Here is a 14816-nt window from a genome sequence, read left to right as displayed (position 1 = left end):
AAGTTCCAGGTACGTGTATATGTCGAGTGTCGATTTGGCCTATTAATTATTAGCATAATGTCAGAGTTCACTTGACTCATAAATTATATAAATTTCTGCTCAGAAACTATATTTTGTTTGAGTATATTCTTATAGTTAGTGGCTAGGATTTTGTATCCCAGGACCCAGGGCAGTGGCTCACATTTGTAAATTAGATGACTTCTGTACAGTGTATTTCATATATCTCATTTTTGTTAATATGTCACAAGTTTTGTAGCAATAGTTATATAGGAACTTGTTTGATCCAGATACAAAATATGTAATTTTTGAATATACATGATTTGATATTTTTCCTTTGGTCAAGGAAAATATGAGTGACCTAAGGGGCCTTGTCACTATGAGTAGCTAGATGAGTAGTGACAAACCTTTAGGGCACAAGTATTTTCTGGTTGAATGAAGAGAAATATTTGGGAGTAATATAATTATACCTCTTCAAGTTTATTTATGAAAAATTGGGGGGAAATAATGGGGATTCAAAATTTTTTGACTCATATTTCGAGCACTGCAGAACCAGTGACATAGACACGTGTTTTCGTGACGTAGAACAATCAGTACCTATATGTAATCCATATTTTCTATTCAAAGACAATAACTTGGCTTGTGTGCTATAATTGTATTGGTGTACATGTAAGAGTGGATGTTTATATCACGATGTCAGTTAAAATATTTACATAATTTATTCGCAATCACTCACCTGATTGTTTGTTTGTTTGTTTTCCACAGAATGAACTTATACCTCAAGCATTAGATTATTTTTCTAAAACATTGAAAGTCAAACCTACAGGTTCACCAATAAGACTTTCACGGTAAGTCTTGAAATTGGCTTCTTTTTTTGTCAGAAACTATCCAGTTATTTATCTTTCCGTGCTCACATTTCTCTACAGTTAATAACACCACATGGAATATCATGATGTGATGTCAAAATATCTAAATATTCCCAGAAGTTGATAAATCAGATATGTGTATTTACCTAAATTTTATCCGTTTCATCCATTTCAACTTTCAACAATTGTTAAGAACTGAAGAAATCTATATATGTGTATTGTAAATTTCTTTTGATGAAGTAAAGTTCTTGCACATGCCCAGTTCGTTGCCAGCATTACTTGTCAGCATACAGTGATACCCTAGTAATGATGGTATAAATGAGGAGGATGAAATGAGGTCAAGAACCGAGGTCGTTATTGTACCGAAGGAAATTACAATAAATGACTTATTTAAAATTCATTAGGATATTGAAGATGGTACTTTCAGTTCACTTGATGATGATGTCTTTTAATAACCATGACTCTACATACACTGATATGATATGTGAACACATGTACAGAATAATTCTGTTTTTGTAATTTTTTTTCAGGACTTGTATGAGTTTTTATGAATATTTACCAGGTGATCCACATGAATATTGTACAAATTCATGTGCAGCACAAACCATGTGTGGACATGTGACTGTACCAGAGGAACATTTACAGGTCAGGACACACTATTTTTAGTTTACATTGAACACTGTTTTCACCCCAGCTATTGAAATTTTAGCAGTAGTCCAGGGCGCATAAACGATGTTCCTTTTAAGTTTTTCGAGACTGAGCAACTTAAGGAGAACGAAAAAATGGAAAGGGTGACATGTGGCTGCTGGGGGATGGTCCGGAAACAAAACCATACATTTATTTGGAATATGAAGCAAACACTTTTTACCTTCTCTTGAATGCTGAATAGAGAGAAATAAAACTATATCAACAATATTTCATTTAATCATTTTAATTTTACTTTATTTGTATATATTTTCTGTTTCATTCTTGATGCTTGGATTGAAGGTTGCGCAAAACATGAAATTTGACTTCAGGAGCAGACAGAGACCTTGCGCATGTAGCATGCAAACAAGCCTTAGCGAGAATACTGCACATAGACTACTAAACATTGCGTCTTGACTACCAAATTTATAAGGTGGTAGTCTGTTAGACCAATTGAAAATTGATTGAAAACAAAGCAGGTGAATCTGACAACCAAGCATAGAAGTTACATTGGAGCCCAGAAACTTTTGATATAAGGAAACAGCAATCATGACCTTAAATTTGTGTTAGTATAAAAACGGAAAGAGAGGATTTGATAATGATTCATATTTTTAAGTGGCGCTGCCAACAATGGACATAGTGTTGAAAGCCAAAGTGCCGTTCACCCATTACTTACAGCACAAACTAAAAATGGTACAACCCTTTATACTTCCTGAAATCCCTGGAGATCAAATAGCTCATGCTGTATACCATACTGTTCTGATTGCAGGCGTGTCGTGTGTGTAGTTACTCCAATAATCAGCGAGACTGTAGTGCCAGGACTGGCGAGGGGCCTGGTATCGATGGCTATGATTTCATTTTGTATGTAACTGCCAGACAGACAGACCAGTGTGGATGGGATGATACTGTAGGTTTTGCTACTTGGTGCCAACTAGAAACTGCACTTGACAGGTTAGTTAATATCGACCAGTCATTTCATGTCTATTTGATATTTATAGGATAATAGAACATTGACAGACAGAATATTGACAAATTAAGACAGACACAAACTTGACATGTTAATGTATGTTATCAGTGGACACTGATGTAATTGGAGAACTAAAGCGAATCGCTGATGTTGAACATTTTAAAGATGAACTAAAAACTTGTCCGTTTAAACAATATTATAAACTGTATTAATGTAATACCATGTGTCTTTTACTAAGTTGTCATTTTAGCCTTGTATAATTATTGTAATCAGTTTGTTGTTTTTAGCTCTATTTGTTTGATTGTTTTACCATGCTTTTAAATCTATTGTATGTACACCACTTTCGAATATTAATAAATAGAAAAGATGCTTTATAAAATAAATAAACTTTCAATTTTAATTACACTTGCTGTAGGGCAGTTTTCCTGACAGTGTGCCCTCTAAGCCAATTTGACGCACCACTGATGCACACAATTTCTAGTGACGCACCAACATTTACTGTGCCCCTATCTCTTACTGTGTGGTGACCAGTATGCCCTCTAAGCCAATTCGATGCACCACTGACGCACACAATTCTAGTGACCCACCAACATTTAGTGTGCCCCTATCTCTTACTGTGTGGTGACCAGTGTGCCCTCTAAGCCAATTCGATGCATCACTGACGCACACAATTCTAGTGACCCACCAACATTTACTGTGCCCCTATCTCTTACTATGTGGTGACTCACAAGAAATCTTAGTTTTTCCTCATATTGACTCACAAGAACAGAATTTGAGAAGGCACACTGGTCCCTGATAAATTTTTTGCACGTTGAACCTCATTTTCTAACAATTTAGGAAATACCAAAATCTCTTTGTCTTGATTTTCGTTGTTATGTATTTCTATTTTGACATGAGTTTTTAAAAAGAGAAAATATTTATTTATTTCAATTTTCTTCCAGGCCAGTTGCAGGATTTGCCAATCTTTGTCCAGACTCGTTATCTACAGAGAAAGCACATTTTAACAATATATTAGGATCACTGAAACATGAAATATTACATGCACTGGTAAGTCAATAATTCTATTTATTGCCATAAGTAATTGGTTATTATAAGGATATATAGAATGCACCATGTGTATAGAGAGATTTATCAATGAAATCAGCAATCAGATGGGATATGTAAGTGAGATTTAAGATTGCATTTCATTTGGACTCGGCAATTACAATTAATAACCTAATTTAGTGGTCAGGAATTAACAGAAGTTGATGTACTTTATATTGAATGTTGATGCACTCTAATGTACAAAGCAAAACATTAACTTAGCGAGAGTTCATGATTGTTGTCTTATGTTGTGCCTCACTGGTTATTTCACTTGAATTCTTGTAACATTGTACATCTGAATATTGTATAGTAAATCTGTACTGTTTCCTGTATATTGTAGCTGTCATAATGAGGAAACTTCCTAAATCCCTCAGTGTACATAGAATTTTAAGTGCATTTTCCCATTGTCTGCCCTTGATTTGACTTGAAAATATCAATTAAAGGGACACTGGACACATGTTTCTGTCTTATTTTTATTTCATCTAATGAACTAGAAAGGTTATTGTAATTACTGAAATGTGTTTATTGATCACTATAGCAACCACGAGATCTGTAAAATAGCTGTTAACGAACTCCTGATCATCCCCGTCCCAATTGGGATACTTACCAGTTAGGTATAATCAAACTGACTGATTCCATGATTGCCAATGACATCCAAGTCTTGTAGAGAAATGTTATGAGGTTATTACCTGATATCACCTCTTTGTTCGGTCACACTGGATATACTATTGTGAAATGAACATACCTGTACAGTGTGGTTATGAATTTGTAATTTAATGTACAGTCGTAAATAGCATCATTTGGGGTATGGATATTTTCGTCAGAATTTCAGTTTTGAAAGATGTCTCAGTTTTGTGGTCATACACGATTACATCAATGTTATACATTGACTGCCATTTTTCAGAAACACTGAATTACACCGTTTGCAATGAATACCTTTACTTCACAAAGTTGTGTTAATTTTGTATGTCATTTACCATATGGCAATTTGGTGAATGAACAGTGGAAACACTGAATTACACCTTCCACAATTAATACTTCACAAAAACATAATCTTTCCCCCCTCTGAATTCATTATTAAGTGGTTTGTAATGTTTGTTTTCACAGACATATGTGTTCAGTGCTTCTTTACTGATGTAATCTGGCATAAACATGACTCCTTACTCACCACATTATTGCAGTTTTACTGTTTCTCTCATTAAAAGACTAAGTGGTTCATTGGTTACCCTCAGGGCAGTCACAAACTATACATTTTATTGGCTGTTTAAATGTCTGTGAAGAGTTGTGAGTTGTGGTTTGTGAGTTGTGGTAATACTATTCAAATAACCCAGGATTCACCTATATTTTGCATTTTGTACTGTGACAACTAGGAGCCCAGGGGGCTACTCCCCTATTTGAGTATACATATATGTGCCACCTTTGGGGTTTGTTATCCAGCCCTTTGGTCTAAAATGGGGTCTGTTTTTTTTCAAGCTGAAGAGTCTGACTCTAACATGGGGTCCAGTTAGGTGTGAAAAACAGTTGTCTGGCAGAAGTTACAGAAAAATTTGGTCAAAAACAAATGAATGATCCCTTCTAATTACGTATTGCTCTACTGGGAAGGTAACACTAATGAGACAACCTTGGATTGAATCCTTAACGTGAATTTTTTAATAGATTTTCTTGTTTATAAAAACACTGATAGGATGTCTTCATTGTATTTCCAATTATTTATTATTTTCTCATCCTATAATTTAACTTTAATATGAAAATATATTTTTCGTAACTCTGAAGCACTTCATATAGTGACCAGAATCTTTATGTAATAACTCACTCTGAAAATAGGGCATCACAATAGTAGCGATTCATACGATGGCCATAATCTTAGTGACCATATGGACGAGAATTGGGTATTTGTTTTGGAATTTTAATTTATAAAACAATTTTATCATGGCATCCATATGGCTGCTTTAACTTGAAACTACATTGTAGGCCATAGATAGTAACTCTGGCACACAGGAAATTGAATTCATAATGCTATATTTGATATCACAGATATGCTGTCATACATCAGTTTGTCAAGTCATAAGGAAGGATCAGGAAGGATGTAACTGAACTAAAGTGTTATAGATCTATAACAAATATCAGGATATGTATAAATCATTTCAGTTGCTATAAATCAACTGTACCGTGTACTTGTATATGACTTGAAGTACCATCATGTCATTATCAATTTACAAGCGGACCTAACGGCTCAAGGCACATTTGAGGCTTGTACTATTTTTATGTGAAAATAATCCCCCCATCAAATCCAGATGTTGTATTCTATAACTACATTGTATATTTGTCTTTAGTGTGGATGTAATGTGTTCTACAGATTCAATACAATGTGTGTGTGTCTTTTTAATGTTTCAATTTGTCTGACGTTGTGACTATGTATTTTGTAACTGTATTTGTCTCTTTAAAACCATGATAGTGAAGCGGTGGTGATGTGTAATGTGTTCTGCAGATTCGATACAATGTTTGTCTGTGTTTTTTAATGTTTCAATTTGTCTGACGTTGTGACTATATATTTTGTAACTGTATTTGTCTCTTATATACCGTGATAGTGGTATGGTAGTGATGTGATGTGACAGCAATTTGTTCTGCAGATTCTATTAAAAGATACAATGATAGATTATTAAGTCATTTACACTAACAAACACACATTAATAACACATAATGTCGTTGTAATGTTACATATTGTCTTCTATGCTCTCCATAGCATGTTCTATGTTTATATATCATCTTCCTTACCACCACCATCACTATCACTGATTTTTAATTCCTAAAAACAACTACTATGTTTTTATACTTGAAAAAACAATGTGAAACAACATATACTAAATATGCATATATGGATATGAAGTAAGCAATAGCCAATCACTGATTCAAGTATGATGTGGTATGACTGCCCAAATATGGAAATAAGTAAAAAGTCATATCCTAATATGGTAAAATAGGAATATTCATATATGGATATGAAATAAGCAATATCCAATCACTGTGATCCAAGTATAATGTCACCTTGTGGTGTGACTGCCCAAATATGGAAATAGTAAAATGTCGTACCCTAAATGGTAAAATATTGCTCCCCATATATGGATGTGAAACAAGCAATATCCTAATATGGTATTGTAACTCCCCATCTAATCTAATATCTTAATTTGAATTTGTGTAACTCTCCATATATGGATGTGGAACAAACAATATCCTTATTTGGTAATTGTATCATTACCATATATGGTAAATAATGAAGAATAACCTAATAAGGCAAACAACCTAACCAAGCAAATATATGAAATATCACAACCTGTGATTTCAGACAAAATGTGTGTTATACATACAAGACAGTGTAACTATTTGAATGTTTACCTTTTGAGTCAAATTAAATCCTAAATTAAAAAGTACTTGTTGTTGATTTGTGTCTAACCAGAAATTGTAATTTGATTTGAAATGTTGTTAAGTCCAAATTGGATTCGTAGTGGATACTGTAAAGCTAGTTAGATACAGGTATTGTTTGTCATCCCCTGAAGGCATGAATAGAGTGATTGAGGTGAAAGCTAAGAGATACTGAGATTATGATGAAGATAGATGGAGATCAACACAATAATGTCATTATGTGTATGCAACTACATCAAGGTAAAAGCTAATAGTAGCCTTAGACTGAAAGACATGATCCCAAGGTGATCTTTCTTGAGCTCCTTAGATAGTTGTGAGTTACCTAATTTGTTTGGTGTAATAAGATAGGTGGAATAGTTAGGGGGGGGGGGTGACGGAGGATGAGTTGTTAATTGGAATGAGGGGGTGGGGAAAATCTGAGTTGATAATGAATAGTATACCATGATGTTCGACATAGCTATTAATACCATATTGATTTGTTTCGTTTTTTTGTCTTGATATGTTCTTTATTTATTAATTTTCTGTAACTCTTCTAGTGTCCATTTGTTATATCTTTATACATTTGTACATAAGGCCAGTGGCCAAAGTACCAAATAAACCATATATATATATTGTCGTGGGTAGAGGAGGGGGTTATGAAGAATATGGAAACTGTAAGGTTAAAATTGTTGTATGTATGGAAACAATACAATTTGGCAAGTTTTGACAAAAATTTTAAAAATTTTGGAAAATTTTTGCAAGAACATGATAGTACAGTATAAAATTAAGGCTAGAATTGGGATATTGTATAAGTTGTGGTAAATTTTGACAAAACAGTGCAAATTTGTAACAAAGGTTACAGTATGATAGAAATACAATATGATCCCCAGGCCAGTTTTAGACTCAAGAGGTATTGCAATGTAGTACACATTTCTGTAAGAAATTAGTAAAGAGTACAAGTTAACTAGAATATGTGTAACCAATTTTTGCAAGAAAGTACAAATTTTCGCCCAATTTTTGTAAAGGGGTAATAAGATAATGATTTTGACAAATTTCGACAAAGTACTAATTTGTGAAATTTGTTTGGAAGATTATGAAAGTGAACAGTGTATGAAATTTTAGAAGATATTATGAATTTGTGAGAAATTCATAAAATGCAATTGAATTGTAGTAGAATTGATCAAAATTTTGCAGGATTCAGTCTAGAATAAATCGATTGACATGAGATAGACACGAGTTATATGATCCCTCCATAACGGAAAATATCCGGACATGCTAAATGAACGGGAAAGATCAAATGAGTAATACGTTGAAGTCATTCTTTTCATTGCTGTTATTTGCAGACTGTAACCTTATCAAATACAAATATCCTGTAACAATATCCTGATAAAAGGTTCCACAGGTTAGAGGCTGGCATGATCTGTAGTCAGTTTTAACTGCAAGCTTTTTGCGTATGCTATGCATCATTTATTAGTTGGTTAAAAATGTAATTCCCAGGAAAGCATATTTCAGCCATATTTAATTATTCATTGTAAATCGATAGGGGAGCTATATTCCAGGAACATATCATGTTTTCCAGGTCACTTGACAGCTAGTCATTAAAGCCTGTTTGTTTAACCAAGATTAAGGTGATATTTGTCAGTAGGAAGAAAGTCTTGTGAGATTACACCATTGCAGCCATAGGCATATGATGTCTATGTTGGAATCAATGTATATATATACTTGCCATTAGTGTGCATTTGTATAGTGAGGTACTGTTCACCAAAATTTTTCTTCATTCAGCCAAAGGAAATATGAGTGACATAAGGGGCCTTGTCACCATGAGTTGAAGACGATGACAAAACTGGATTGTCACTCGTATTTTCCAGCGGAATGGAAGTAAAAATGATATAAATATACCCATGCAAGGTTAATTCAAGAAGAAAATATGGAAAATAATGGTTATTCCAAATGTTGTGATTCATTTTTGAGCACCACAAAGCCAATGACATAGACATGTGTTGTTGTGACTTTGACCAGGGTATAAATTCTGTATTTGCTGTTCAAATGAGTACAAGTTGGCTTGCACATGGTATATAATAATGGGTGAATATTTTTGTTGTGTGTCAAAGTGATAAAAAGGATGTTGTCTTGCGAGTCACCATATAGGAAAGGACAAAAAACACTAAATTTTGGTGCGATACTCAAACAAAATTTCTTCGTTCCATTGGTGCATTAGTCAGGATGCTAACGTGGTATCAAATCATCTCTAACCAGAGATCTTAAGATTTGATGAAGTCGAGTAAAAAGCGTATAAACTCCAGAGCTTGTGCCACTTAAAGTTTCAGATTTTAAATGATTCAGACGAATTATACGAGTACACAGATACATGTAACATGAGAAATGAAAAGCTCTCAAATATTTGGAACATTATATGAAAGTTTGCAAATTAAAAAAAAAGAGGTGTATGTCATGGTATTTCATTTCAAGAAAACTGAAAACTGATACGATATTCCGACAGTGATCCAACTATTTGACAGCTAATAAGTATTAGTCACGAAGTAAGAATTTGAAATAATTTCCTTTGGCTTCCATATTCTATAAATATCCATGGTGACCTCTGATTCCCTGCCATGATTTCAGGATGAGAGTTTCTCGTATAAATATACTACTTGACATTCCTATGAAGTCTTTATTTCTTTTAGAGCTCGGGGAAGGTTTAGTTGGATATGTAGATTTAGATTCATTTTGAGACTCTTGGAGTCATATAATGATGTAGTGTGATTTGTGAAAAATATGGACAAATAACGATTTTTTTTTTTTAGATTGATGCATATTTGAACATACTGAGGTTGTGGTATAGAGCAATCAGAGTAGAAATTCACTATTTTCTGTTCATTTGCATACAACTTGGCTTGAGCATGGTATGAACTATTTTTCCAAAGAACATGTCATATTACATGTATCTGTGGTATCAATGAAAGTTGAAAGTCTTTATTCTGACAATTTTTGTTTGTTTGTGCCTCTAAGGCATATGATTCATAGGAGATACTGTACCCATCTCTACTGTAAATATCATCGTAGTTTTAGTGTTAAAAATGCACTCACAGCAGTGTTACCCAACAACTGTTACTATGTTTGATAAATGAAACTTTACAACAGCGTGATTTCAAAAAGTGGCTTTGTGGATCCGCCAATTTCTGAGATGTTGCAAGCATTTATTACAAAAATGAACTGTCACAGTGCATGCATTTCACCACATATAACAACCGTATCTCTACTTATCCCAATCAATTTGATCAGTGCAAAATACTTGTAAGGGAAAAGTTCACAAATTTTTCTTGAAATGTTGATCAGAAATTAATATATTAAAGTTGGCCATGTAGATAACAAATGGGTATTTATTTTGGATTTTGGATTTATAAAACAAACTTTATCATGTTTTCCAACTTTGAGAAAAGAAAGGGAAACAGCATCTACCAAGTCCATGTTTGTACATCAATAAATTGCAACAAGATAAAAAAAAATGTGTAAAAAGGTGTTATTGTATGTTCACTAACAAACATTTTACACATTGTGATTTAAAAAAAATAATTTATTGAGTTATAAACAAGGACTTGGTATATATGTTACATCAAGTAGAAAAATATTGTAGAGTTATTTTATCAATTAAAAAACCTGAAAAATAAATACCACATTCTCATCCATATGGCCACTTTAATCCCTGTACATACTGTTCTATAGGATTTCTTACTTACAATCCAATCTGTTTCTTTTCAGGGATTTTCAGCAAGCTTATACGCGTTTTACAGAGACAAGGATGGCAATCCACTGACAGAAAGACTTGCTAATGGAAAACCTGTCAGAAATGACACGTAAGTTTGTGACACTACATTTTAGATTAAGATTAACAAATACGCTTGCATCAATATGGAGGTAATAAGTACATGCCAAGTGGTGTTGGTACTTGGTACAAATCATTGGGATATATTTCTAAGCCACACACACAAATATTCTTGTTTATCACTTGGTACAAATCATCGGGATATATTTCTAAGCCACACACAAATATTCTTGTTTATCACTTGGTACAAATCATCAGGATATATTTCTAAGCCACACACAAAAATATTCTTGTTTATCACTTGATACAAATCATTGGGATATATTTCTAAGCCACACACACAAATATTCTTGTTTGTCTCTTGGTACAAATCATCAGGATATATTTCTAAGCCACACACACAAATATTCTTGTTTATCACTTGGTACAAATCATCAGGATATATTTCTAAGCCACACACACAAATATTCTTGTTTATCACTTGATACAAATCATCGGGATATCTAAGAGGAATAAGCTATTTTTTAAATTGTTTATCACTGTACAAATCATTGATATATATTTTTTGAAGCCACACACAAAAATATTCTTGTTTGTCACGAGTGGACATTTATTTGTTCAGTGGGATGAGGTCTAGTTCTGGAATAAGCTATTTTTTAAATTGTTTATCACTGTACAAATCATTGATATATATTTCAAAGCCACACACAAAAATATTCTTGTTTGCTTGTGCAGCCTCTCCAACCATTCCACCATCATGACTACATGATAAGTATGAATGGTGATACCATACCTCAGCCATAGAGTTTTTGTTTTAGAACAGGATTACCCCAAAACAACTGATCACTCGATAAAGCCAACAAATGGACAGTTTCATAAAGCCTTTTGACCTGAACAGGCAAAACAATAATTAGAACCCATGGTTGTGATACAACAAAAAATTATTGCTACACTAATCGTTATATGGAGGTATTGCTTAAATACCTCCATATAATGTCAGACATCTTTTTTAAATTTTGTGGTGTCTTTGATTAACGAATTTGTCAAAAGTATTGAGATATTGGCCTTGGTTTCTTTTAAGTCTGTGAACATTTCTAAATTAACAGTGCAAATGTGACATGAATGTGTACCGGTAAGTTAACTTGGTCGGATTAATGCATCACCTCAAAATGCAATGTTATAATCACTACTCCAGAAGTAGCATATTACTCAAATCACTGTACACAGTGGTACATATTGGATGTGTTATATGTAAGATACCTCACTCCAATCTCACTGTAAAGGGATGCCTTCAGGGGGGATTGCAAATCAATTCATACAGTTGTGTATGTACTCAAAGTCGCCATAGGGATCAAGATTGGGTATTTATTTTGGATTTTTAATTTATAAAACAATTTTATTGTGGCTTCCTACTTGAAAAATCAAAGTAAAACAACATATGCCAAGTCCTTGTTTGTAACTCAATAAATTGCAACAGATTAATGAATGTGTGTTATTGTACATACAACAACAGACATTTTAGACATTTCTTAGCTTTTTGCAATGTATTGAGTTACAAACACAGACTTTATAGTCAATGTTGTTTCACATTGATTTTTCAAGTAGGAAGCCTTGATAAAATTGTTTTAATAAATTAAAAATTAAAGATAAATAGCAAATTCTTATCCACATGGCCACTTTAAGATGAGGCTCTGAGGTGATCAAACTTTGACCATGGTTATCACATAATTTCATATTCTCTCTTTCCTTTTTCTGAGTCGGTCAATCTGTGAATACATATATTGATTTCAGAAATAATATATTATAATGTTAGATCCAGTAGCCATACAGAAATAGATATCATGAATAATTCATATTGAAGACAATATTTGCCAGATTGTTGACGAACCATAACTCTTAAGATGTGTGAAAGATTAGAGATTGTCTCATACAACCTACTTGAAGATAATCCTTCTATCTCATCTTTTCTCTCTGCTGAAAGTTCTTACCTACCACTGACATCATTGGCTGGTCTCCATGACAACCAACCTATCGCTGTCTTATCTGTCTAAGCCCCTTTCTTTGTACAGGCGATTTCTTTATGGTGACCTGATATCTAAATAGGAGTCACAATACATCTAAAATCATTACTGAGAGATTTATGGTCAAATGTGATGACCTCACCCCTTGGGAGACATTTCAGGCCATAAAAAATTATCCCAGACTGGCTTTATTAGTCAAAATTACTAAAAATTGCAATAAAAGTGAATCTGATGCACTTTTGATCTTTAATTCCTTTTAGCAGTAGATCATAGAAAAGTGATAAACTCTGCCGCCACAATATATGTCTCCAAATTCAATATTTGTGTACTAAAACATTTATTGATATTGTAGTTAATATATGTTATTGCATTCACTGTAGTCTGTGTTTTTGTCGGGGAACCTTGGTAACAAAAAGGGGAATGGAGTATAAAGTTGAATAGTTTCCTATGCAATCTATCATAATTTTGTTTGGGAACCCGGTAAAATTACTGGGAAACTCCAGTAGATTTTATGTACTTACCTTCCTTAACAAAAATATTGCCTAGTATTCGTGGTGAAGTTTGTGATATCCCGAGACACATACTACTAAAATAAGTCTTGTCGTTCAAGGACTTTATTTTAAGTGTATCTTTATTTGTGGTGAAGTGTATGTGATATCCACAGACATACCGCTAAAATAAGTCCCGAGACATACCACTAAAATAAGTCCTAAGACATACTGCTACAGTAAGTCCTGAGTCATACCGCTAAAATAAGGCTTGTCTGTCTTTCAAGGACTTTATTTCAAGTGTATCTTTACATTCAGATACCAAACATAGATATTGGATATTTTTTTAACAGAAAAACATAACAAGTTATTACTACTTGGGATTGCGATAAAGGATATTTCAGTCATTTGATGCCTTCGTCATGTTTGATTTGTCTGTGGTCAAGTCATTAGCTCAAGTTAAGTAGTTAAATTGCTGAACAGTGTATTGTGTTAGTGAATCAAACTGTTTTCTTGAAACCTGCACTAGCTGCAACGTGGACATTTTTTCATCATCAAATAATCAAAGATCTATTCGTAAAAATTGGTTAATTACTTTTAAAAAGACATTGAATCTGTTAATTAGTGGTCAATATTATCTGGACGTAGCAGAACTGAGCTTTCACTCAAGATTTAAACTTGTAGTGGCAAGTTTAAGTCTTGAGCAAAAGCTTAGTTCTGAATCTGTCACCATGGTTAAGCTGTACTAGTTGTAACTGGAGTAAATCCGATGTAGTGTACATGTGGTGATTTCTTTTTGGCTGTTACGTTTACTGTCGTTTGTTCTTTTGTGAGTGTTTGTTACATACATCTGACTCAATACCATAGGTTTTCCTGAACCCAATCTTGTACTTACGAGTAGCCAACCAGAATCCGTCTTACAATATAACACTAAATTTTCGAAATTGAAAGAATGAGAACGACCAAACAATAACAATAGCACTGTTGTCTGCCCTCTGTGCACATGCTCTTTTCAAACAGAGCATGCTGAAGTACTGTACCCATGTGTTTCAGTGCATTACACATTTTCATTGATTGAGTGAATTCACTCAGCACTCCCGTATGGCTTGGGAAAACCTATGGTATTGTGTCAGATGTATGTAACAAGCGTTCACAAACAACAGTAAATGTAACAGCCAAAAAGAAATTGCGACTTGTACACTACATCGGATTTTAATCAGATTGAACTGAAGTAAGCTAACCAGTGTTGCATCCATATTGCCTCTATTGTAATTCAGTGTGTGACAGCACCCTCACATTCATGTATTAATTTGCAGTATCACATACATACATACTTTGTTTAACTTATGTAAAGTGGCGCCACTGTAATAACACTTTGTTGAACCATTATTTTCTGAAGACATAAGCAAAATAATATTTTCAAATGTATATTAATGTTTCATGGGGTATATGTTAAAACCTTTGTGGACGGGATAGGAGTTTTGCATA

The 14816-nt window shown here is 33.6% G+C and overlaps 1 protein-coding gene across 1 annotated transcript in view; it reads left to right on the top strand.

The window, feature by feature from the left end:
• Window positions 1-14816, top strand: part of LOC144447725 (leishmanolysin-like peptidase) — a 33368-nt gene that overhangs the window by 7859 nt on the left and 10693 nt on the right. Inside the window, exons 3-7 of the mRNA XM_078137804.1 lie at window positions 763-845; window positions 1394-1508; window positions 2317-2498; window positions 3456-3561; window positions 10756-10850. Of these exons, the coding sequence (XP_077993930.1) occupies window positions 763-845; window positions 1394-1508; window positions 2317-2498; window positions 3456-3561; window positions 10756-10850 (581 nt within the window). The remainder of the gene's footprint in view (window positions 1-762; window positions 846-1393; window positions 1509-2316; window positions 2499-3455; window positions 3562-10755; window positions 10851-14816) is intronic.

This window comes from Glandiceps talaboti, chromosome 16 (assembly GCF_964340395.1).
Source record: "Glandiceps talaboti chromosome 16, keGlaTala1.1, whole genome shotgun sequence".
Lineage (NCBI taxonomy): Eukaryota > Metazoa > Hemichordata > Enteropneusta > Spengelidae > Glandiceps > Glandiceps talaboti.
Note: the sequence above shows the minus strand (reverse complement) of the source record. Positions and strands in the feature narration are given on the sequence as shown.